At 48.3% G+C, this 26,356-nt stretch overlaps 1 protein-coding gene across 1 annotated transcript; it reads right to left on the minus strand.

The window, feature by feature from the left end:
• Positions 1-1,772: 1,772 nt before the first annotated feature.
• NGEF (neuronal guanine nucleotide exchange factor) lies at positions 1,773-26,350 on the minus strand. Its single transcript, XM_009871195.1, has 12 exons — positions 26,321-26,350; positions 21,496-21,773; positions 14,346-14,506; positions 13,996-14,148; positions 11,569-11,698; positions 10,727-10,801; positions 8,683-8,772; positions 6,940-7,103; positions 5,725-5,880; positions 3,100-3,179; positions 2,567-2,671; positions 1,773-1,964 (listed from the first exon to the last, which is right to left on the minus strand). Exons 3-12 carry the CDS (start codon positions 14,501-14,503, stop codon positions 1,792-1,794), a joined length of 1,284 nt encoding a protein of 427 aa, XP_009869497.1. The 5' UTR covers positions 14,504-14,506; positions 21,496-21,773; positions 26,321-26,350; the 3' UTR covers positions 1,773-1,791.
• Positions 26,351-26,356: the final 6 nt, after the last annotated feature.

A 26,356-nucleotide genomic window follows, 5' to 3' on the forward strand; every position in this document is an offset into this window, starting at 1 on the left:
TGGCTGGGTGCTGGCAGGGATCCGTGAGCTCCTGGCTTGTGCACACTGCCCAGAGGCCCTCTCTCGGGGGCACTAAAGGTGGTCGGGGCAGGCACAGCCCTTCTGGCTGTTGTCACATGCTGACACAGAGGCACTGAGCCAGGCCTTTTTGATGGGGACCCCTTCACTCTCCATTCACAGCTGTGAGTTGCACCAGTTTGGTCCTAGAGGCTGCCCCCCCCCACCAGTGCCAGGCTGACTCTGGGCTGGCTGTACCAGGGCTATGGTGACAGTACAGACTCGGCCTCATGCCACACACTCTTTGTATAACCTGGGCCCTGTGTGGCCCAAAGACCAGCTCCAGCAGCTCCCCCGTGTCCTGCTTCCTCCTCACGCTGTCGTCGGCACAGCCGTGCTCCTCCGCTCCCTGCACGTGGCTGGTGCCTGGCTCCATTGGGAGGCTCCTGCTCTCCATCCCCTTGTTGAGCACAGCCGTGGCATGGCTGGAGGTACAGCAGTGCCAGCCACAGCACCTGGAAGACTCTCCTTCGCAGCGTTACAGAAAGATGCCAAATGCTTGATTTTCCTGACAGATGCTGGTTGCAGCTTGGGACCAGCCTGTAGCTAAGACGCCCTCGGCTGCAGCCACGTGTGGGACTGTTTAGAGTGAGGCTGTCGAACAACAAGCGGTTGCTGTGGATCCGTCCCCTGGCCCATCTCAGTGCTGCGCCCTGGGCTTCATGCAGTGCTCAGTGCCACAGCTGGAAGGAGTGACGATCCGGCTCTGCTGGCAACAGGATTTGCGTATATACATGGAGGTGAGCCTGTACAGGGAGTTTGTGCCCGCACGTTGTGCGAGCAGCTGGGTGTAGCAGGTACAGGCAGCGATCACCGGGCCTCCTACAGCACACAGGATAGCAGCTCCTGGGGTAATGTCACTCGCCTGCTGTGTGGCAGCCTGGGGTCTGCTGGTGCTCCAGTGGTACGTGGTGGTGTGCGGGCAGGTGCCGGCACAGCCAGGCTACTCTGTGCCTCAGCAAGAGCAAGAGGCGGAGACCGCGAGGGCCAGATCAGGTGGGAAGAGCTGCGGCACCAGGCTCCTGCAGCAGCTTTGCGGAGAGATGCTGGCTGTGGAAGAGGGGTTGAGTCATGGAGCAATGCCCAGATGTGATTCGAGGCTGTCGGGCAGGCGAGGGCTGCTGGTGGAGTGGGGCCAGGTACAGAACATTTCGGGAAGTTTGACTGGAAGCAGATTGAGGGTCTTCTCAGCAGGACTGGGGAAGGTGGAGTTGTTGAGGCTCATCCCAGCCTTGTGCCGACAAGGCAGCGAGAGACAGCTCTGTACCTCTGTAACATGCTGTTTTAGGCGGGCACCAGACTCAGAAGGTAGGGATGAGCTGTACGTGCTCAAAACGGGTGATGTTAATTGCTTTGTTACGTTTGTGGCCACGTGCCTTTCCTGAGCGGCCTGAGGCAGCCCCAGCTAGCGTGCAGGGAGTAGGGGGTCAGCTGGCCAGCACCCGGTGGTGTCCGGGCCATGTCCATTTGGCTCGTGCTCCTTGGAGCTTTACAGAACACCTGGAAAAGGGGGGACCTCTTTTAGCCAGCACAAAGCACTGATCTCTGGGGAAGTATCAATGCTGCAGGAAGTATGGTGGAGAGCCCAGGGACTACAGTCTGGTTGTTTAGGGGTGCACGTGCCTGTTCCAGCACACCACAGCCCACCACACCACCACCACGTCCTCCCAGCTGGCAGCCTCTGTCCTCCACCCCTCTCCCAGAGTCACTCCAGACGCTCAGGAACGCCAGCAGTCATTGGCGGTTTCTGCTGCCCAGTTTCCTCCGCTGACTGTCATCCGACTTGTGCACCCGGAAACATTCCTTCAAGTTCTGGGCTCGGATTTTGGGGTTCAGGATCTCCTCCCCCATAGAACTGGGGAACCAGCCCCTCTCCTGGTCGTGAAGACGCTCCCCGAATATCCAGCCTGAGCAGAGATAGAGATGGGGCATAAATGGGGAAGGACTGGTCTTCTCTCCTGCACTGGGGCAGTTGTGCTGGAAAGAGCCTACAGAGCTGCTGAGGCCTGTGCTGGAGCAGACCCAGTTTATAAATCTAGCTAACGAGGCCCGTTTACCAGAGCAGCACTGTTTGGAAAACTGTCTCAAAGGATGCCAGCAGAAAGCAGTCACTGCTGCCAGTGAGTGCCCTCCACTGCCCCGTGTGCCACAGGTGTGGTCCCCAGCAGAGATCCAGTGTGACCGAGTCCCCCAGCTACAAGCGTGCCCCAGGGACCAGGACCAAGCGGCTGCAGAGCATCACATAAGGTAAGAACAGCTCTGGGACACATCTAGGGCAGCTGTGCCAGCCCTGCCAGGCCCCACACAGCCACAGCTCGAGGCAGCCTGGATTTGCTGAGTGTTAGGAGGAGGCAGTAACTCTCTCCTCCTGCTCCCGTGGCTGCAATGCCGATGTGGGGGTCTCTCCCTGCCCAGAGGGCCCCTCCTGTCTGTTCGGCAGCTGTCTGCCTAGAGCAAAGCCCACCCTTCTACAGGGACTCCCAACCCAGCCCCATCCCATCCCTGGTACCGTCATCTGTCTTGTCTAGGATGTTGAGGACATCGGCCAGTTCTAAGGACAGCTCGTCTGGCTGCTGGGCCACGTACGGGTGGACGCACTGGATCTGCGGGCAGTCTGCCAGGGAACAGGGTGAAAGTGAGGGACGGACTGGGATGGGGCCTGCCGCAGGACAGCATGGCTAGGGTGGCTGCAGCACCACAAGCTCTGCAAACGGTCTCTCTGAGCTGGTGAGAAACCCTGCAGAGGCCAAGGGGTGCCCTAACCACAGGGACTGGGGGAGCAGCTCACTGGGGAAGGGAGCTGGGTGCCCATCACCACTGCAGTGCCACCTGTGAGCAGCCTGAGTGGGAGGGTGCAGCCCAGCCCAGGCTACAGCGGGGCAAGGTCGGGGCCAGGCCCAGAGACAAGTTGTGTAAACACAAGGGGAGCCCAGGGAGAGGGTTCAGCTTCAGCAGACGCTCCAGGCCTGGAGCTTGACTGAGATAAGGACAGAACAAGGAGTAGGGGTGAAGAGCTCCTGGCTCTCATGCTGTGTCTCTTACCAACAAGTCTGGATGTAAATGAAACGAACTTGGTTCTCCGGTTCGGAGCCAGTGAAATCATCCAGCGCTTCATTTCACTCCTGGATAGGGGAGACAAACGGAGGCTGTGAGCATGAGACGGTCACAGGGAGCCCAGCTCTCCTGCCCAGCCAGCCCTGGGCTCCTAATTTCTCCTCTCACAGCCCCTTCCTGCCTGCCCCCAGGGTCCTGGACTCCCTGGTGGTGCTGAGGCCCATTGCACACCCCAGCTGGGATGTCACACACGCCACAGAACCCTGGGTCCAGCCACACAGGCCAGGCTTGCCGCAAGGCCACCCGGCTGGGCTACCCCCAGGAGCAGCAGGATGGGGGCCTGGCATCCTCTGCGCCCTAACCAGCAAAAGCAGCCCCTGGCTGGGTCAAGAGGAGCTGTTTTTTCTGGAGAAAAGCAGTTAGAGGAACTACTTATTCCCACAGCTGCTGTGCAGGAATGTTTAAAGGGCAGAGCTGATTAATTCCCTTGCAGGCGAATGCTGCGGCACGCTGAGGGTACTGCTCGCTTGGCAGTGGATGAGACAAGACCTGCATGAACACGTCACCAGATCCAACACGTTGTTATGCAAAACCTGGGCCTGCAGGAGGGTGAAGATCTTGGGTGCTGGAGCAGCCACATGCCTGTTGATCCCTCAAGGCTTCAGCCCTGCTTAGAAACAGGGCAAGTTCATCTTCACAGGCTCCAGCTCCTGGCTGGAGGACCCCAAGGGAGCAAGAACTTTCTACTTTCTCTGATGGTAGTCACCAGATCCAACACGTTGTTATGCAAAACCTGGGCCTGCAGGAGGGTGAAGATCTTGGGTGCTGGAGAAGCCACATGCCTGTTGATCCCTCAAGGCTTCAGCCCTGCTTAGAAACAGGGCAAGTTCATCTTCACAGGCTCCAGCTCCTGGCTGGAGGACCCCAAGGGAGCAAGAACTTTCTACTTTCTCTGATGGTAGCTTTAAATCCTGAACTTGACACACATCTAAAGCCACCAGTGCCTTCTGGGAGGACAGAAGGCCTAAAATGGAGATGTGAAGGACAAGTGCTGGCAGGCTCATCTGCAGGGCTGGGAAAACTTAGTGCTTCAGGCTGGCCTTGCACACAGCTCCTCACAGAGCAATCTGGGTCCTGCCTGCAGCCCCCAGCTCCAGTCCTGCCCCTGAGACCAGCTGTGTCCACCTGTGCTGCTGGCTCCTGGCAGAGCCACCCAGGGCATTAGCTGCAAGCTGCCACCAAGCAGGTCATCACCGTCGTATGGGTTCAGAGCTGGGCAATGGTGGTGGGACAGATGCAGCAGTCTCTCTTTAGCACCGATTTATCTCTTCTAACTGTTGAGTTTTCCAATTTGTGCCTGGTACTGCCCTGATCATCCCTGCAGCTCTGGAACAGCAGCCTTCAGCAGTTGCTACATCACATACTAGTGAAGAAGACCCGCTCGCATGCCATGTGCTGGATCCCAGCCTCCCTGTGGCTATCTAGAAGATGGGACAGGACGCAGAAGCGCAGAACTGTAATTGCCTCTCCCGAGCTGGGGCAAACCCTGGCCTGGTTTGTCAGTCTCTTCACAGCCAAGTCTCACGGACGTCAAATGTGCGTTTGCCCTGCATAACGTGACTGACATCTCTATTTTCAGTGCAGCAAAGCTGCAGCCGCGTGTCTGGGGAGAAGGTGCGGTTGCTTGCTGTGCTGGGGGCTTGTCTTCCTGATGCCGGTGCTGTGCTGTGCCGAGGTGGGTCAGGGTGCAGCTCCCCAGGGCTGAAGCAGGACGTGGTCCCAGCCGGGGCTGGTGTTCGTTAAGGGATATGGATTTCAAATGCTGGCCTGCTGACAGCAAAGTAACATCAAGCTGGGGGTGTGCATCATCTCTAGTAGCTGTTTAGCTGGTGGTACATGCGCCCCTACGATAGCACAGCCGCTGTGGCAAGAAGATGTGGGCTTGGGTCAACGAGAAAGCCATGCCCTGAGCTCTGAAACAATCGGGCTTGTGTTAGCGCCGCTGAATCATTTGCCCAGTCTGAGTTTGTTGGAGCCTGAAGTGAAAAATCAGTGTGCCAAAAAACCTGTATCCAGGGAGACAAGGAGACCCCGGGCAGCAGAAGGGCTGTGCAAGATCGGCACTGGCTGTGGAAGGCGCTGAGGAAGAGGCCTCTTCACCTTTGCCTGCGCACAGGAGCCACTTTGCTTCATCGGGCTGGTCAGCCACTGCCTCGATCTTTGCGAGTGAGCCAGCTGAGGTGCTGCAGCATGCGCAGGGCACAACCTCCTTGCTTTTGCTCTCTCAATACGCTGCAGGCTGTCAATCAGTTGCGCTGCTGTGCCAGTGCTGATTTCTGACCTCTCTGACCCGGAACGCAAAGTGCCCGTCCAATGCTACAAATACACTGTACAGGCAAGAAACCTGCCTAGTTCACTGGTGCCTCTCCGTAGGACAGACCGAAAGCAGCCTTGGGAAAGCGATGCTGGGCAGAGAGGTGTGTAGGGCCAGCCCAGCTGCAGCCAGGGGACTTCTGCCTGCCTGCCCCTGGTAAGCCTGGAGAGCTGGCTCCCACCGCACGGGGTTAGGGAGAGAGCAGCGCTGAGCACTGGTGGAGTGACTGTTGTACTCACTGGGACGATGCTTTCAGCATGTAGCTGGCCTCCCGGTCATCTGCATTCTCCAGCAGCCTCAGGATGAAGACGTTGGCCAAACTCTGCCCCTGGTCTTCTAACTCCTCTACCCGAAGAAGCCCCCGGGGAGCCGAGTCGAACACTTGGTACTTGTCCCTGGGAGAAGTTAGGGAGATTAGGAAAAACTGCAGTTATCCCACAAGACTTTGGCTTCAGCCACCCAGAAGCGTGCTGAGGACACAGACCAGGAACTGCTGCATGGCAGGAGGGAAAAAAAGACATCCTGCTGGGGAAGGGATGAGTCAGTGGCTACAAAAACCCACCGCAAAGCAAGAAACCCTCTCTTTGCTCTGCCTCAGGCATCCCACATGGCCTAGAACAAGTTTCTTGCTCTCTCCGAGCTCCCCATGCACAAAACACAGACGGTGCTCCCAAAAGGGGACTGTGAGGTTTAATTCATTCCCATTTGTAAAATGCCTCTGTGTTTTCTGGATACAAGCTGCCACAGAAGCAAAATATTTCCAGCCATACAGACACTGCGGCGACACGTTTATTAGAAACGTTGGGACTGGCGAGATGCTCTCTACCGGTGAGTCTAGTTAATGCTACAAAGAACGTGCTGTTCTCTGGGGCTCGTCTGTTTTTGCTGCTGTATTTCACTGGTGTCTAGTTGCACAAGACCTAGTCCTGCGCATGATGACGACTCCTCCTCCTGAGGCAGGTTACACCATGTCAAATAGAACTGCTCCCCTCAGGCCTAAATTTATACTCCTCTCTGCTTCTCAGATTTTCTAGCCTCCTTTCTTAGAAGTTTAACTGACTAAAACTGAGCCGTTCTTTAGGCAGTGATGAGTCAAAAATGACTTCTTGACAGGAAGATAGGCCTCCTGGGTCAGCCCACCAGTTGATATAACTCATCACCACTCTGCAGAAACTGGTGGATACGTGCTTGCTTATCCTGCTGGGAGACCTGGCCTGGAATTTGTTCAAGTCCTGTTTGGCATAAATTTTCAGCTGGAGAGAGCTGTACCACCCATGAAGAGTCAACTGCGCTCAAAAGCAAGGCGACTGCTGGAGTGGGAGTGTACAGGTCAGGCCAGGATGCCCTCCCTGTGCCCAGGGAACAGGACAGGGTCACAGCATCGCAGCTTGGATAAATCTGGGGAAAACTGGATTAATGAAGTGCCATATATACTACCTGAATTGTGCACTCACCCAGGAATTTGCCGGCAAATTACTAGCAGATCATTGAAAAGGAACAAGTAGATTTCTCTGAAGAGTTTCTTGGTGCGAAGTGTTCGTGATGTCTTTGGACCATTCATTTGCTGCAATTCCCCCTGCTTCAGGAGCCAGCGAGAGTGAGAGATGATGGGCACAGACTAGAAATGAGGGAAAGACAGCAAAGATCAGGAAAGCCACAAAAACGGATGGGCTTATGCTGTCAAGATGGTGAAAGCAACAGGAGATGTAGAGGGAAGGGTAGTGAGCTCCCACCACCACAACAAGCACTGCAGAGAATGGGGCAGAGCAGGACAGAGAGGGTAGCGTGCCCAAGAATCAACAAACACTCAAGGATGGTGATGCTGGAGTGCCAGGTGCTGGATTTAATTACGAGGCTACGCCCTGCACAGCCTGGTCTGTCTCTGAGAGATCCCATGTCTCATCACCCGGGCTGAGCCTTTCTGGCCAGGAAGACTCACTTTCAAAACTGTGTAATCAGCTTTTTAGCTACAAAAAACCAAACAGGTTCTCACTGGTTGGGTCTGTCCCAGCCAGGAGGAGATACTGTCTACGCAGCCACAACAGCACTTCTGCTAGAGTTTTACTGCACATTGTGTTAAAAACAGGAAACTCATAACAAAGTACGTCTTACATAAGAAAAAACTACTATGCTTCCAGTGAAATGACTGAAATATTGGAAAATATCTGTGTAACTGCTGCTCCTTCCAGCTTCACTCCCTCCCTGTGTTCATCATTTGCAGTGGCACAGTCTTTCTGCACTCTTTTACCAGAGGAGCCTTGCCTGTGCCAGTGCCCAAGGCAGGGCTGAACCAGCTCCTGCCTGTCATTACAGCCTCAGCTCTAGAAGCGGTGAAGGCAGCCTTGTAGTTACTTCAATCTAGTGCGGTCCTGCGGACTGTGGCCTAGCTCTGACACACTGGTAAAGTGCTCGGGAAAAATCAAATTCTTAGATGTCCCGTGTGGCTTTCCAAAAAATGGTCTCAAATTTTTTAGAATGGGTTACTCAGATACATAAAAAGATTGCTGGGAAGTTAACTATGCTCCTTAAAGTCTGTGAAGCAGAGAGAGTTGAGAAGCATCTCCACAGCACTCGAGAAAAGGATCGGCCACTTTTTACTCAGCACTGTAGTTTCATGGCATACATTAAATGAGATTTGGTCGGACACTCCCAAGTATTGACTCAGTCGTTCCCTGAGTGGAGCCGAAATGGATCATCGGCAGGTAACTAGAGGCTGCATAATGCATAAATGCAGGGATGAATTAAAATGGTGGGAGAGGTCTTCATTTTGGTATTTTCCAGGTTTAAGGTTTACTTTGTAGCCTTCATCTTCTTTTAACATCATTTGTAATGTAAAATAACAGCTGAGAGCTGCCCTGCATTTCGAAGAGAGGTGAGAGGGAAGAGGCAGAACTCAGTGCTGGAGCAGGAGCCACTCACCGTGCACAAGGGGTTTGATGCCAGCGTGTCACATCTGTGTACAAGCACAACGCGCCAGCCTTAGTGCTGCCCTGGCCTCTGCAGCGCATGTGTGCGGGGACCACACACGCATGAACGCTGTGCCTGCGGCAGCAGCATCCCCTGCAAAGGCTTTGGAGGGGGACAGCATAGACCAGGCCGCCAGTGAACACTCACTAGGAGGAGTGCAATTAGGTTACTGCTGCCACATGTGTGTGCACAACACCACGATGCAGAGAGTGATCAGCCTGTGCTCATACCTTGATCTTGAATTCCAGTTTCTTCTGGATGCTGATCATCTGCTCTGTTCGGCTCATCTTCCTGACGCCTTCGTTACATGCTTTCACCACCTGGGAAAAAGAGAGTATAAAGATTTGCCTCCGCCAGCCTTAAGCAGGTAAGGGATGACGGAGAGCACAGAAAGGCCTGACTGTGACAGGGTGAGTGCACTGCTGTGACAGGAACTGACCAAGCCAAGCTCTTCTATCAGCACTGTATTCACCCCAAAAAAGAAAGAAAAAAAAAAAAAGACCAAAAACTATATTGGAAAAAACACCCAAAACCCCCCAAACACCTAGAAGACATTATAGCCGGAAGCTGACTACCAGACGATGTGTTAGATGGCTACGTTCAGTTACTGAACCAAACAGTACTGAGCAACACTCCTGGCTGCAGAGCAAAAGGAACAGCCCATTCTCCAGATCCTGACACACCATGTATCTCATCTTCCTTGCCCCCAACGCTTAAAATGAGGTACGTGCACAGTATCATCTTCAAGAAGGGAATGAAGCCAAAGATCTTAATTTCAAAAATGCAAATGCTGTGGTTCCGCCAAGCAGCACCAGATGCCAAGGCACTGAAATGTCCCAGTGAAAGAGACGTTCATCATACAGAGCTCAGCTGTGTTCTGCGTACAAACTTTTAACTGAAAAACCACAACCAACGTGCAGGCACTACCCTATTACAGGGACCTTAACCTAGATGCCACCGCCTGTTTCATACGGAGCAACTCCCTCGAGAACTGACTAGGGAGAAAAATTATGTTGGGGAACAAGCTTCATCTTGTGCTCTGTTTCTGCTACTCAAAAGCCACCAAAATATCAGTAACTAAAACTGCGATCAGCTCTTACTTCTCAAATGAAATGCCTACAGACAAAATAAGCACTCGACAATCTCTCTTGTGATGTCTGTACCTAGATGGACGTTAGGCATCTGAACTTAACCACTTACAGGTAAGGAACCATGAAAAGGGACTTACAAAATTGATCAGGTGAGGCATTGATGACTGAATATAAAAGGAGCATTTTTCCAGTTGTAGGTATCTGCATACTACAGGAACAGCCTCCCTCAGGCTTTCTGACCAATGGAAAAACAGGTGTGTCATGAGAGATTTTCTAAATACTAACTAATGCAGATTTTTTTTTTTCATTGCTAAAATCTCTGGTTTTATCCCTAGTGATCTCCAAAGTGTATATACATCTTCGACTAGTTCAGGGCAAATGCAGGAGCCCATTTTGTTCTAGTATTTCAGTCAGAAACTGCAACTGTATCCTTAGGCTGATGTTCTAGCACAGTTTTCATCTCCAAATACCGACACAGAACTGCAGGATTCAAGAGATGTTCTGAGCTTCTGATGGAGAAAGGTCCAAATATTCTGTCCCAGTTGCTTTAGCTTCCAGCTATATCCAGACCATTCTGTTACGTAGCCTGGAGGTAGGATCACCCTATCTAATGGTGTCAGGAACAGCCCGGTGCCCTCGTGGTGTTTTGTACACAGCAGTAACTAGCACAACTGAACACCACACCTACGTCCCAGCCCCAGGAAAGAGGGCTAAAAGCAGGCTCGAGTACTTCATTAAGAAACTGTTATTCTAGGTCAGAGGCAGCAGTGTGCTGTATTGGAGGAAACCTGACACAGTTGTACTGTACTGCCTGTTGCAGCTAATTACATCTCCCAGAGGGATCCGTCACCTTCAGGTTTCTGCAAAAACAATTTGTATTCTTGAAGATCCCAAGGGAAAACATCCTCTCTGCCCTTTCCTACAGTGGAAACAGACACTGTTGTTAGCAAGGGATTCCTCATCTCTGACATCTAAGGGCTGCTAGATTAGTCCATCTTTGAGAGCAAGGAAGAAAAAAAAAAATTACTCTTGACAGTGACAGGATTCAAAGAGACAGCTCCAAGAGGGAATGTAGTTTGTAGGTCTTTTTTTCTGGGGGGGGTGGAGAAGGAAGGAAACATGATGTGTTAGTCTTCAGTTAGCTCATTCCTAGTTAACCTTCAGTCAGCTCATTCCAACTTACTGTTTCCAGTTCTTTATGTGCGTCCAGGGCGGTGTTTTCTCTGTCAGACTTCTCTTCCACTTTCTTCAAAATATTCTGTACGGGACAAAAGGCTGTGTTAACTCCAATCCCAATCTGACAGCAGAGAAAGATCTTTGCTAGCCTCTGAGTTATTCCTGGCCATCAGCCTAATTCCAGGATAGGTGATGGCATACAGTGACTCTCACCTCTTCATTCCTCTTTCTCATGAAAACCTGTTCTCCTCTGACCTTATATCTAAAAGAAATACAGCAGGGAGACTCCTACTTTGTAAAAAGTTGATGAATAAATAAAAGTAGCTAGATCTGGCACTAACAGACACTGCTACGTAATGCCAGTGGGTAAGACAATTTAGGACTGAGCTGTTTCCTCTTCCCTAGAAGGATGCCCTTCAGCGGTGTTTAGACAAGCTGGCAGGGCACAGGAGGAAGACAGCTGACAGTGTGGTCCAAGCCACCATGATGTAGGGTATCGCACACAGAGCATTTCCATGTCCTGCTGCACTGTACATCTGGGAGTCAGCACCCTAGCCATCAGGCACCTGGGTAAATGGACTGTTGCTGTGCCTTCCAGCAGCTCAGCAAAGCTCCTCCTCAACTCTTCTGCTCAGACAAAGCTATCTGGTGAATTCAGTACTAATTTGGGGATGGTCTCTGAGTGACCAAAATAGGAAGGTGTTTATAGTTTTTGAGAATGTCTGACTCTGTAGAGAGGCTTCAGGCAACTCTAGAGTTGATCGTGGGTGTACCTAAGCCTCACTCACAAAAGGAAAATCCCACAGGTGATCCAGAAGACCTCCAGGAGAGAGAAGAGCAAAACTCTACCTGCACCAGCAGCTTGAGCCGAGTGATCCTTTGAAATGGCAGAATCAGGAAGGAAGAAAAGGACAAGCCTTTGCACTTGGGATCCAGCTCCAGCTGTGAGATCACTTCCCGGAAAGCTGGCTTGTCCTGCCTGAGAGGAGAGAACGAGAGGAGGTGAGTGCTTTGAGTGCTACCCTGCCTGAGACTGGTACATGGCTGGTGACCCAAAGAGACAGCATCTGTCTGACCTCTCCTAATAAGAGAGAAGAAGGGAGGAGGGGACTGAACACTTCTAGATGTATTTTAGTTTAGAACTATTTATAGTGTTGGGGGAGGGAAAAAATAGACTTTTAATGCAAAAGCCATGGTAGTGCTCACATGTGTTAGCACATCTAGCTCAGCAGCATACGCTGCGTGCGTAGGTGTATGTGAATGGGGTGTGTGTCCAAGTAGATGAGTCAGAGGCATAATTATATATTTTTACACAGTTGAAACTCTGTGACAAGGTGAAATTCGCACAGCCATAAGAACAAGACAAGCCACAAAACAGCTCAAGCTTGGTTACTCCTTGCTGCTAAGCCAGAGGGTGGAAATCATTATCTGGCCTGAGAAGGGCATGGGCCATGCCCAGGCCTTCCTTGATGGTGTTGGCAGGAGGTGAGGGCCTGGCTGGGCTGTGGACACAGCCACACAGAGCGGCCTCGCGAGCCCCAGCTGCCATCAGCAAAGACAATGCTGCCTGGTGACTGCAGGGCCCTACGGAAGACTTGCGCTGCTGGAGTCCTGGCTAGCAGAAACATCGTAGATGCGAAGAGATTGCTAACTGCGCAAAACCTGCCTTTACTGCGTGTGACTCGCGACGTCCAAGAGAAGCTGTTCTAAGAGTTCCTCCCTGCTGCAGCCCGTACTCGTGTGCTGGTGTGACTCACCAGAGCCACAGCAGAAGGGGCTGCGTGCATCTGAGGAACGGCCAAAGGGGGGGAACTGCAACACACCTCAGGCTTCGAGTTCAGCCAAATGCTGCCAAACTCTTGTGCTAGCTAGGAGCCTATGGAAAGGAGTCTGTTCTTTCCAGTTTGTTTTATGTTCTCCTGCATATGAAAAACATGCTGCCTAGGCCATTCTATGATTCTGTGATTCTAAATTCGTGTCTAGGAATATCTCTATCTCCAACAGGTCCTTTTCAAGCTGAAGCAATCCAGAGAGTTTACTGATAGGACAAGGGGAAATGGGTTTAAGTTGAAGGAGAATAGATTTAGATTTAGATTGGACCTTAGGAAGAAATTCTTCAGTACGAGGGCGGCAATACTTTGGAATAAATTGCCCAGAGATGTTGTGGCTGGGCCCCCCCCCGGGGGGGTCAACACCGAGGTCACGGGTTCGATTCCCGCTATGGAGCCTTGAGTAGCCTGATCTAGTCAAGAGGCGTCCCTGCCCGTGACAGGGAGGTTGGACTAGATGATCTCTAAGGTCCCTTCCAGCCTAGGCCAGTCTATGATTCTGTGATTCTATTGCTGCTTCATTTCTAAGTGGTTAACTAATGGCTCCAGGCAATCTGTTGATACTCTGCAGCTGTATTGCTCACCTCTGACTGAAGAAAACCCTGCAGTACCATCCTTTATGAGAGAACAGCTGGCCAAGCTCAGCAGAGGCCCCTGTAAGTGCAGGGGTTTTGCCTCAAAAGCTGGAGAGCAGAGAAAGGAGAGGAATAGCACTTATTACACTCCCCTGAACCAGCTGCTGCTATGAGGAGGAATTACAGTGCAGCATGTGCAGTGGGCTGTCCTGAAAGAATCCAGGACATTGTAACTAAAGAAAAATTAATTCTCCTGCTCAAAGACAAGCTTGTAGGGCACTCTTTGTTTTGAGCTGGCGTAATAGAATTCCTACCGGACCAAAAGATGTGCTAAACTTGAAAAATACTGCAAAAATATCTCGGATTATATCCTTAGGCCTGGGTATGGTCTGTGTGTGTAATATCAGAATGTGAAGAAAATAGTTTTATTCTTTTCTGTGTTGTTCTGAAAAAAAAAATAATTCTCAACTTTGGGAAAATTAAATGCCTTGCTGAGAAACTCAGGAAAAGCAATGGCTGTTCTTGTCATCAGAGATTATATTCTTGGCCCTTTAATCTCTTGCCTCTACTTGCAGCTTAAAAGTACATACATTTCACAGGTGTGTGTCCCTGTGTACACCATAAATATTTCCTACAGTTGGGAACTGCTGGCTCTGAACTTACTTGGTAAGTTGCCTGCATACTGTATCACCCCACTCATTATAAAGCCTTTTTAATCGTGTCCTCTTTTTATAGGTGCAATGAAAAATCAGTGAAGTGGAAAATCCTGTTTCTGTACTATCTAGTCCTTTCTCACAAATATCAAAGTTACAGTGAAATCCGTGGCCTAGACAATTCTGCAAAATAATTTAACATCAAGTACTGGAACTCACAGAAGCTGCTTGTAAGCTCTCTCCTGGTAGGTCTGGTTGGAGACGTAGGTGATGTACACAGAGAAGTGGTTAACTGTGTGCTGGTAGACAATATCGCACACATCCGAGATCACAATATTCTCCTCCACCCGCTGCTCGAGGTCCAGCAGGAAGCTAGATGAGAAACCCAGCATTCGTTAATTGTGACCTGAAGAATCCCTTGGGATTCAAAGCCATGGAAGTGTCCACAGGCTCTTTGAAAAGACAGTGGGTAACAGACTGCCCCAGTCAGCTCCTCCACCCCTCCACAAATGAGGTTAGCTAAAGTGACGCCATTCCGATGGACAAAAATCCAGCAGCAGTGGTCTTACCGCTCACTGACAGCCATGACATCCAGGACGTTGGAGAAGAGGATGTGTGCCTCCGACTGGTGTAAGATCTTCTTCAGGCGTTCATTCTCCATGAAGTGAGACACCAGCAGGTTCAGACTCTTGTAATACGAGGCTTCAGAAGTAACCAGCTCAAACATGGCCTGGGAGAGAAACCCAAAGAAGGAAATCAGCAGGTGCCTTCTACTTCTGAAGAGAAGCACACACCGTGTTAACGAGAACATCTGTGCTGCACACCATCACACACCTTGCACCCAGCCTACAGGCCCAGAGTATGGGGAGAGGTAAGCCCATAGTGTTACACAGGATAGTGACTTGGATGGAGAAGATTTCCTCCCTCAGCCATCAGCTCTGACTTCTTCTGTCTCTCTCCTAAGCTGTTTTGACCACATTTCTTTCCACTAAATCTCTCCAGCAGAATTCTCTCTTTTTCTCATTGTGTATAAGCAGTCCGATTTTGCGTTCCCCTTGGCAGCCTCCACGCACCCTCCCATCCCCTTCTGATCACGACAGCATTGGCTCCTTGCTCTGCTCATTGTGGCTCATTGTGCTACCCAAGAGGGTCTCCTTGCCCCCTCGGCACGCTTGCTTTAGCAAAGCCACGGTGTAGGGGCTGGGCTGTACAGCACCCAGATGCTCCGTCCCAGCGTACAACATGTGCGCCTCAGGACAGAGCTAACAGAAATACACAGCTGTGGTGCTCCAAGCCTCCATGTGTCCCCTGAGCCAAAAGAAATACAGTTGTTTCTGTCCAAGTGAGGCTCCCTGGTCAATCTCAGCCATATGCTTTTCTGATCCAAGTCACCAAGGACTAGGAAAAGACACTTAATTATTACGTGGCCCTTCATTATTACCGCAAGCCATAAATAATCTCCAAACTCCAGCACTTGCATCTCCTGATACTAAAGAAGTCTTTGGTGCAAAGCCTGGCTTCCTCAGGCTAGACATGTGGTTTTGGGAAGCAGAAAGACAAGCTGACGGTTTGGTTCAGAGATAAATCACAAGTTAATGATACAAAGATATAACTTCTGCCCACAGCAAGTGCCACAGGGACAGTCCACTATTACCACAGAGAGCTCACTTGCCAGGTAAGTGTTTGTTGTCTTTATTCAGCAGTAGATAGAAAAGGTAATTATTTACAGAACTACTGAATCCGTTAGTTGAAGCAAGATTAATTGAAGATTCTCACAAAGGCTTTAACATGGTGAAATATCATTAGATCTTTCAGGCACCTCTTGAAGATCCTTGTCCTGGGGCTGGACCATGCTGCTGTTACTGCAAGAGGAATCTTTTGGTAACTCAGTGAAAGCCTCACTTCCTTGAACCTAAGCCTGCGCTAACCCTTGAGTCCAAGCTTTCCCGCTGCCCACAGCTCCTCTGCTGCACCCTGCTGAGGCTGGGAGATGGCCAGGCAGAGCTACTCCAAGCCCCTGAGCCCCACTGGCGTTCAGAGTATGTATGGGTCCCGCCAGCGTTGAGGAGATCCAGGGGAGCAGCAGATACAGACAGTAATTTTTGTGTTGTGCATATGGAAAAATATCTTCGAAATCAGATGGGAGGTTGTGTTGTGGTGTTGTGCCTCGGTTATTCTGTTTTTTTAGTGGGCTGGTTTGTGTTTGTTTTGATTTGGGTTTTTTTCTAAAGAAATTATTTGAAACGTCATCAGTTTTAAGGCTTTTCCTGGAAGTATCGTTATGCATCACAGAAGGACCCTGAGGCACAGAGACCTGGGTTATATTCCTGATGCTATGCTGCAGTCCGCAATGTGGGAGGATGGACACAGCAAGGAGGGCCAGTTACCCAATCCAGAGCTGCTAAAATACCAGCTGAAGCGATGTTTTCATTATTTGTGGGTTTGGTAACCTAGGAAATGTTCCCAGTGGCTAGTTCAATCAAACAGGTAGTCCTTTCCTGAGCCAGAGAGGGAGGCACAGTCCCCAGAAGGGAGACAGAGCAAAGAGTATGGGTAAAAATGAACGTACTTGAGCAGTGGAAAGACTGGCATTTAAGGAATACGAAGACATTTTATTTTTCTCAAGGCCAGATTTCCAATGAGAAAAGCGGAGGAGTATCAGCTCAGCTTCTCCCAGCAGCTTCACCAGGGTACCCAGTGAACCCACGAGAGAACCCTTCCCAGTCTCTGCCTGACTGCCTAGGTCCTAAATGCACCTCTCACAGCTTTAACGGCAGCTTTTTGTTTGATAAATGAAAGAAGAGGAAATAGGTAAAGATACAGCAAAGAATAAGACATGATGTGCTGGGACAACCTGTCCCTTCCAGATATCCTGGGGATTGATACCACCGGTCATTTTGCACTGCAGTTTTCCAGACACTCCAAGCCAGGATATCTTTTTCTGCCAAGTCTTTGATTGCAGGATGGCCGTAAGAGCCAAGATCAATATCTGCCACTCTACCACAGCCCGTAGAGCCTCAGGCAACTTGCCTAATCTAGAAGGTTGCTCCCTGATTTGTGGAAGCTCCTCTGCCTGTGTTTGGTCAAAATTAATTTGTATACATTTGCTGTTCAATACACTAGCCAGACCAAGGAAATAATTAAATCCATATTGAAAATATCAACGCACAGGGTTCTGATTTAAAGGAGATGCTAAGAAAGAAAAGAACATTTCCGCTGATCAAGACGAGCTTCTGGAAGTGTTCGCAGCATGTGTATGGCACAAGTTTTTTAATTTACTTTGGAGATCCAGCTAGTCCTCTGCAGACCCCAAGTACCTACTCCAAGGAGGCCAGACTGCTGTTACCCTTTTGAATGGTAAGTATGAGCTGCAAACCTCCTCAACTGGTACCAAACATCCAGCCACATGGTGTAAAGATGTGATCTCTGTGGCATAACTGAACTCTGCTAGCTCTAAGCAGTCACTAGGAAAAAGAGCAGGAGCTTTTGGTCTCAGAACTGAAAAAAATAACCAGAAAACCAAACTTAACTAAATGTCAATTGACATAATATATTATCTTCCTGAGTCTACAAATAGTCAGAAATGATCTCTTGGAAACATGACCAACACTGTTCCATCAGTCCTCTGGGACATTAACTTCATGAAATCTCATAGTCATGTAAGAGCTACACTAATCATTTTCATTGCTTATGATTTGGCAGAGAGGCTGGGAAAGGAAAAGAGAAGTGAAGCCTAAGGAAGAAGGAAATGTAGAAGACAAACAAGGAGAGGAACTAAGAGACACCAAAGATGAGAGTAAGTAATTCTACAGGCTAAATTTCTATTAAGACAATATGAAGTTTTGCTGCATAGATTAGAAATATCTGTTCCCAATGACCCTGCTCTTCATGTAAACCAGCAGGTAAGAAGGAGGAGCCTGGGGGGGATGTTGTTCTGAGCTGATGCCACGGCTGTGACTCGCTCTCAGACCTGGCTGCCATCACAGGGCCGGTGACATTCACCTGCTAGAAGCACAAAGTTGAGCACAAGAACTCCCTGGAGGAGGGCAGCTCCATTGTACAGGGAATTTAGAGGTTTTTAACCTAAAGTTTGCTCAAAGGAGAAAAGGAATTTGGGCATTTTTGTGAAAATGGAACAAGGAAGAAAGACTGCAGATCTGTCAAACACACTTTTCACAGAGGCGCTGTGTCACCAGTGTACACAACCAGGTTCAAGTCCCTCTTTTGGTGAGCGAAAAAAACTTCCAGAGCAGCAGCTCTCTGATGTAAATTCACACCTGAACACATGGTGCAGATTAGTCTGTCTCTGCCCCTTTTTCTAACACCAAAGTGACCTGAATCCAAGCAATCCCTGGCAAAAACTTTATCAAAGCTCATACATCTCAGCAAAGAGGGTTCAGTTCAAAGATTGAGAATACTTTGCGAAACTATTTTTATTGGCAACTTCCACTCAGCTTGGAATCTCCTACACCACAGAAAATGAACAAGGCATAGGGAAGCTAATACACTTAGCAAGCAGAACAGGACAAATGAAGAAACCATACAGTAATAAAACAACGACAAACTGAAAGGTAGAGAACTTAACTGGGAAAGAGGAATTAACTGGAGTCCCTCCACAAAGAGGTTTCATTAGTTAAGTGTTGTTTTGTCTCATCTCTGGATGTCTGTCTCTTCAGAGCCTAGTACCTTGGTGACAGAATTTGTTTTAACCTAAACCACATGTAATACTGAGAGTGTGTTTTCTGTTTAGTCACTTGTTCCACCTGCTACACACATGCTGCCTGTCATTTCCTCCACATTGACTCCATGTCAGAACCTAAAAATCATTTCTTTTGGCTTGTTCTTCTTGCATCATTGCATTTTCTGCATAGTTAAAAGAAAGCCCTTAGCAATTCATGTTTTGCTGTATTTGATGTTCAACAGATGCCTGGATAATTAAAACTAGAATATCAATAATTTAGGAATTTCTGATAATTATTCCAGTAGCACATAATTTTCATATCTCCTTGACCTCTGTGATCTGTAACAGGTCTTTTGCTTTTTTTGTTCTTCTTTCTTCTGCATTTGCACCCATGGTTTTTGTGACACTTTCAGTTGTTGATTTACATGTTACTCCCATCACATTTGCTTCAGAATAAAAGGGCTGGTGTGGCAGAGGCCATTGCTGTCTGAATCTTGTTTAAGTTCCCAAGGCCAATGGGCCATGCTGCAACTTTTTTTTTTTGTTGATATTGCTGAGGGGGTAGATGTGGAGGCTGTTTAGGGTTTTTTTCCTTCCTCAAACTTCATGTTCTGGATTACTTTTTCCAACGGGGACAATGACAAATTGCCTTCCATGACACTTCACAAGCATCCATTCCTGTTCCAGTCAAGCTTCTTGTTTTGATGCTTGAAAAACACCTGTTTCTTGGTTTTTATCTTGTACTGATAACCTGCTTAATCATTTTCTGTCATTGCCAGTAATGAAGATCAGATTCTCCCTCTCGTTCTTGTCTCTCTCATTTTGCAGATTACTGCAGATGAGCAACTTTTCTTCTGTTTAAACCCTGCTTCCTCACAGCTATGCTGGTGTTCCCTTCTTCAGCTGTGTACAGGGGTGTTTGCTTCAACTTTCAACTTTTCTCTCTGTAGTGTAAGTAATACTCTTGTTCTCTCTTTCCTGGCTGAAGAGCTGCAAGCTCTTCTAGTCCCTGTGTTTGTCACAGCTTTGAAGATAAAATGGGTCAGAAAGGTACAATTTTGCACATAAGACATAAACTTCAGAGTTTCTGCTGCCCTGTACTTCAGATAAATTCCTCCAATCCTCCTTCATGAAGCTGAACACTTAACATTCACTTAGTCAAGCCATCTAGCACAGCTCACACCCCCAAGTCATACCCAATGCGAGTACAGTTCCAGCAGTGCTCGCTTATAGTGAGGCTGAATTCAACATCATCTCTCTCATTGCCTCAGTGATTTCTCCAGCCCTCCTTGTTTTCTGTCCCTGACTCTCCTCACAAAGCAAATTCTCCACTTTATCTATTCAATGTTCAGCCAATTTCACAGCTTTCTGGCTTTGGGTAATTTTATAATCTCTTACTGTGCTAATCCCAGAACAAACAGGAAGAAAATTTCAGGTCTGATAAACTAACATCAGGGGAAAGCGCAGCACTTCTTTAAGCAGCACTGTCCCATCTCCATCTGCTTTACTTTCGTTGTTATTTAAGCAGGGAGAAGAAAATTGAGCACAGTTAATTTTTAGCAGCAAAGAGATTTTCTTCCTTAAAACACCTGCAGATAATGAATGTAACTCAACAGAAATGGCAGTTTTTTTGAAATCTATAATGCAAACTTTTAAGTGAATGTTTCTCTGTAAAAGACTCTCCATTTTGAAACAGAAAAAAGATTAAAAGCTTGTAAATTTTTGGATGCCAGATCGTGTTTGTAATGCTGGCAGTTAGAAGTACCCTGTTTTGCCAGGTAAACAGAACAAATCTGATATGGAAATAACGAGCACAGAAGAAAAACATGGAAAATGAACAAATCATTTTAGTGACCTTCAGCCATAACCCTGACACATCAACAGCCTGTGCTGCCAGCCCGGGCTACCCTGTATAAATATCGGTCCCTTCCACCATGGCTGTGAGGAACACAGTTCTGCCCGTCACACCCCTGCAGTTCACACCAGGAGGCTTTCCAGTGTGACAACGAAGTTACAGCCTTGGCCAGGATTAGGGCGGCACTCATACAGACAAGGGATTCACAAACGTTGGTTGTGCCAATCTAAATGAACTCCGGGGCAACTGCTCACACCCTGAGATGTTCTTCAGCACTTTGGGTACGATCTCACGAGCCAGGGCTGAACAGAGACAGCGCCACAGCGGTCTCAGCAGCAGCAGTCATGGTGCAGGAGCATGGCAGGGCTCACAGAAGCGAGGGGCCCGTCGTCGCAATGCACGCCACACACGAAGCAAGGCTTGCTCATCCCCACTGCTGGCTGCGAATGCAGTGCAGTGCGCTCACAAAGAGCACTCATGCTCCCCACGCTATCCAAAACAGTAACCAGTTGTAAATTGTTATGTGACTGATTTTTTGATTAATTGTGGCAGCTACCCCTTCCTACTCCTTTCACTCTTTGATGCAGCTCTATAAATTAACAGCATATGACTCGTAAACAGTGATGTCACCGCACTGTACATCTAAAATGCAAATATACCTGTCATATTTTTTACCATTTTGCGTAATACTCCAAGTAACAACATTTAAAAATGAGGAAGTTTATCAATCTCCATCTCTCCCCTTTCTATTAATGCCATATTTAAAACAGATTACAATTAACGGTTGAATTCTTCAAAAATTTCTGAGGGAAAGTATGTATCCTGCTAGTAACTTCAGAAGATGACTAACATGCATCGGGAACCAAAAGTTCTATTGCAAGAGCCTCTTCGTTATCCCTCTTCCTTTGTAAATTGCTCCTAACGCTGAATCAGAAAAGGGAAGAAAAGTTCTTTTTTACTACAGAAATGTCCAGCAGCAATAGCATACAGAATAACATCTGTGGATTCAAAAAAAGAGTGAGTGGTACTAGACAGTGCAACACAAAAAAGTACTTGGCAGGGCAAGGCTTGTCTGTGACTGTTACTAAGCTTCTCATTTTAAAATCTTGATCACTTCACTTAATTCACTCTCACTCTTCTAAGCAGCAACCCAGTTAACAAACACTTCACCTTCCCCCATTACCTCCTGCAGCTTGATCTCGTCTGGCTGGAGGATGCTGAGGACACCACTGCTCCGGATCTCAGGAAGATCCTGCCATAAGTTGAACCTGGAGTTGGAGTTCCTCAGCAAACTGATTTGCGGTGGAGCTTTGTTTTCAGGTGTACTTGCAGGTTCTGCTTCAGATGGGGTGGTTTCCTCGCTGGGTGAGCTCTCCTCAGGTTCTGTCTGTGAATCCTGCAGTCGTCTGGTTTCAATCTCCTGGCGCGTAGATTTATCTCGATATTCCTGATACAAGAGCCCTAGGAGGCAACGTAACAGGTTGTAACGAGGTTACAGTTGAACAAATCAGTAGGAATGTATTGTGGGAAAGGATATTTGTTTTGCATTAGTTCAGCTCAGTAGAGGTGAGAGTAATCCCTTCCGTGCTGAGTGAAAAAGCCAATTATGGCATTCCTATTTGAGCCAGAAGTGGAAACTATAAATGGAAGGCCATTTCTAAATCTAAAGTGTTGTCAACAGTCTGCTCTCACAAAACATTTAGTAACACAGTCAGATAAATCCATGATCAACTGAAGACATAAAAGAAGCAGACTGTTATTTGCCAGGCTTTCAGATGTTTCTTTTAAACCTTGATTTTCTCTGCAATACTATGATGTTACAAATTATACAGACTGATAGGTATGTGGAAGTGTGGGTCTGGAAAAGTAATACTGCAGACATTGAAACTACTGCAAAGGTGCAATTTGATGGCCATGAAAATCCTTAAGGAGGAATCACTGAGCTGCTGTTAAGGCACTGGACAGGTGAAGCACTGGGAGAACAAGCTACAGCTACTTCTTTGTTCTCGTCTTGACTTTGGGGTTAGCCTTAGACATGTCGCTTAACTTCCTTTTGTTTTCCTTCTCAGTTTCTGTGACGACTGAAGATACAGAATTAATATTCCAAAGGTACCTGAATGCCACAGCACTAAGGAAAAGGCTCTGAATTCACACCTTCTTGCGGCACATCAATAACATGAAGCGTCTCCTGAGTTTCAATTACTAACTTCACAAGTGGGTAAAACTGCACGGAATTTTCCCCCACCGGTGATTTCAAATGACAGCATGAAAAAGGTAGGCTTGGCCATCTTTAGAAGATCCTTTGTCTCTCCTAGGGCTTTCCAACTGTCCCATTTCTATTTCTGAGCCATCTGCAGGACCCAGAATATTAATTGCTTGAATATAAAATGTAATTTAGAACATACGAAAAGACAAGACAGCATGAGCCTGCTCTGAGTCGCTCCCCTCACTCAAACTGAAGAAGCACAATCTAAATTATCTCCCTTGGTTTATACTTGAATTGCAAAGCATAACATGAATGAACAAAGATAAAAGTCCTGGCTGTTTAAAAAACCCTACATAATTTGTCTGAATCATCAGAGATTTAAATCTATCTGGTCACATGCATTTGTGATGTCGGATCTCAGAAACAAATTCTGCGTGTTGTACGGTTAGAGACAACTGGGTCAGGAGTTTGTCTAGGGAGGGCAGAAACGTAGCTGTGACTGCCTCTTAAATCTCTGGGCCAGTTTTCATGAGGCTCTGTACCAGTCACTGTTAAATCTGTATCAGAAATCCACCAGGGAGAAGAGCAGGCACAAGGACAGCATTACTCCAGTCTGCAAATGTATCCTGTTATCTGTTCTCCCTGGAAAGATGTTCAACACTGGATTAAAATAGCAGTAAGGGGAGCTGTGCCTAGGAAACGATACAGTCTTCTGCTAGCTTCCTACACGATACCCAGAGAGAGACTTCCCCTGAAGTTTTGCATGCTGCTGCTACTTACATAATTTCTCTCTGCGTCAGCTCGGCTTATACGGGTTTCCTAAGCATTTCTGCCTGTATTAACCATCAGCGAAGGCACTGAGGATGTGCTGGGGTGGAAAGGCTCCTTCAGGAACAAGGCAGAGCGCCTGCTAAATCGGTGCTGCTCAGCTTGTCCTTGAAGGCTCTAGTGGGCACTGGCTGCCTTCTGCCCCACAGAACTGTGGACCACAGAGCGGGACAGGCTGGGAAATACCACCCTGCAGCACTTGACTTGAGGGAAATCATGCTGGGAAACTGTAGCACCGTCTATTTTACTCACATTGCAGACAAATAGACTTTCAGTGTCTGATTGTAGAGCCATGCTGTGCTGGTGGGTCTGCCCTGCAAGTCGGAGGCAATTAAGGATGTTTTGTGTAAGGGGGATTTAGTGTCCCTTGTGCACATCTGGAGAGCAGCCCTCAAGATGAACTTCTCCCTTGTTTTTCAGGAAATGATAATCCAGACAATGAAACTTGATTTTGTCTCGAGGTTCCCTGCCTGACCAACCAAACAGATAAGACCTACGGAGCCTTCAGTGGCAGGCAAAGGCAAATATGGATACAGTGAAATCTGACTGACTAAAGGCATCTAACAGCAGAACTCATCCGGGAATGACAGCAAGGTAACTCATTTTAAGGAGGGAGATGAAGAGAGACTGGATGAAGCTCTACCACAGAGAGTTATACGGGGAGAAAGCAGAAAGGTTATGCCAGAAGAAAGACAAAAGGCAGGCACATATTTAGGCAGAACAAAGGTTGGAAGGAACAAAGATGGTGGTGTTAGCAATGATAAAATATATCCTCACTATCTTGGTGTAAAAAGTCCATCCATATGTCGATGAAGAGGCTACAATGGGTAGAGCAAAGGCTTAGATGGGAGAGAGAGGGAGGGAAGCCATGCAAAAGCTAAAGCAGGAGATGGCCGTGGCACAGGATGGGTGGTTTAACAGATGCAAGGTCAAGGAACAGGGTTTTGATGTGTTGAAAGGAGAACAATACATCTGGGAACTTTCTGAATGTGTAGAGGAAGGCTGAGATCAGTAATCGAATGTGACTCAGAAGATACGATGATATAGTAAATGCTTGCATTTAGTAAGTGAATAAGTACAAAACGTCAGAGATCTGTAAGAGCTCCATTCATTTCTTAATGTCCTACTGTGACCTGGCTCAAGGTTAACTGGGTGGTCAGAGGATGGGTTTGGTGTTGCCCGTTGACTTAAGTAGTTAAGGCTTATCTTCCTAAGGCATATTTACAGAGTTTTTATAGTACATAATAGACTTTTCCCTTTGTGTTTATTCCATTTAATTTTGTAGTCACAGTCTCCCTTCCTAGATCTCTCAAAAACTGGGAGGGGAATTGAAAAACTGGTTACTAATTGTGGAAAATGCTCACCTTAGAGAGTTCACGATGTTTTTAAAGTAAATGTTATTACATTGAAAGCTGTGTAAAATCTCAGGAGGTCCAGAGCCGTTTTCTCTGAAATTCTCTGTTCCAGTTTCAGGAAAAAAAAGTCCATTAATGCCTCAAAGGCAATAGGGAGGGAAGGGAGTGAGTGTGCTCCAGCCATGTGAAATGACCTCTCTGTTGGGGATTACTTTAGCATCTCTTGTGTCAAAACCCTGTCTCTTCCACCAAGGTTTAGCAGCCCCACTTGCAGTTACACTGACGTGTGCAAAGCTATGGCACAGCTTCCCTCTGATACAAAGCCCATAAAAACATATATGAATATAGCAACCGAGTTGCTTTGAAGTCCTGCCGGTTTCAGTATTTTTATCCTGCCTCTTAGCAGCACAGCGCCAGTAAAGTGACAACATATTGACACATCTGCCTCTGGAGATTACTTCCTACACAGCCAAAAGCAAGTAACAGAACTGGCAACACCCATGCAAACCGTTCACCACTTGCCTCCAGAAGGCCCCGAACCCGGCTGTTTTGTCTGACAGACGCCGGCAGGCTGCTGGTTTCACACCAGCCTCTCTTCCCCGCCACTGTCCCGGTGGCATCAGGTGCTCCAAGAATCAGCCCTGCCCGCCAAGACCCGACACCAACCTGTGGCCGCTCACACTGCGAAGTGCGAGGAGCCTCCTCGTTCCTGCCAGTGAAGAGCCTTGCAGCTCAAGAGAGTTATCTAAGTGATTTTCCCACGCGAAGTGCTACATTGCTGCCCTCCAGATTCAAGTACCTAGCAATTTCGCTTCCTGAAATTGAACAGTACTGTTTAAAAAACAAGCTTCTATATTCCCACCATATAAAACCTGTCTCAGGATGGGGCTTATCTTTGCAGTTGCCCAAATCTCTTTGAGGAATGTCACAATCCAGATGCAGGAAGCCAAGAAACAGGCTGCGAAGGTTCTCTCCACATCCCACCAAAAATAATAACTAAAAAAAAATAGAAGTATAACAGTGCTCTGTGCCACAGCCACCCAGATAACCTGGATTCTGCCTTTACAAAGAAACCACAAATGATAAAATAACTCAGTCCTCCACTGCAAATGCTACACCAGCAGCTCTCACAAACACATGCTGACTCTGGTTAAGGTCCCACAGGGCAGCTGACCCAGTACTTCAGTCGTACACCTTATTTTGAGTATGCAAAATCAGGCGTAGCCTTAACGATTAACCACCTCGTCACTACAAGAAGTAATCACTGTTATTTACGATCGCAGGTGAAGCCGCTCAGCGACAGAAGCCTCCGGCAAACCTGCTGCCCCTGAAGACAGCAAAAAGCCGGCGCTCAGCCCGCGGTCACCGTGTTTTACACCCACAGAGAGAGGTTTGGGGTTCTGGGGTGTTTTCCCCAGCAAGGACAAGAGACCTGGGTTCCCTTAACACACCGGCCGAGCCCTTGCTTGAGGCGCCCCCCTGCCCCGCCACCGCCGGGCTCCGGAGCTGGCTTTGAGGGGGGCGGGAAAAAGCGGGAAAGTTGTGGCCGCCTCCGGTGGGGTCCCTCGCCCCCGGCGTGTGTGCAGGGGGAGACACCGAGGGAAGGGACGGCTCCTTACCGATGTGCTCGATGAGGTTCCTCCAGGAATCGGCCG

The sequence above is a fragment of the Apaloderma vittatum genome, unplaced genomic scaffold (genome assembly GCF_000703405.1).
Source record: "Apaloderma vittatum isolate BGI_N311 unplaced genomic scaffold, ASM70340v1 scaffold1376, whole genome shotgun sequence".
Classification (NCBI taxonomy): Eukaryota; Metazoa; Chordata; class Aves; order Trogoniformes; family Trogonidae; genus Apaloderma; species Apaloderma vittatum.

Coding starts and splice junctions, on each gene's coding strand:
- NGEF (XM_009871195.1), bottom strand. CDS start 14,503: ATGTTTGAGCTGGTTACTTCTGAAGCCTCGTATTACAAGAGTCTGAAC. Junction 2,672..3,099: donor ATTTACATCCAGACTTGTTG/GTAAGAGACACA, acceptor GTTCCCTGGCAG/ACTGCCCGCAGATCCAGTGC. Junction 1,965..2,566: donor CCTAGACAAGACAGATGACG/GTACCAGGGATG, acceptor ATCTCTGCTCAG/GCTGGATATTCGGGGAGCGT.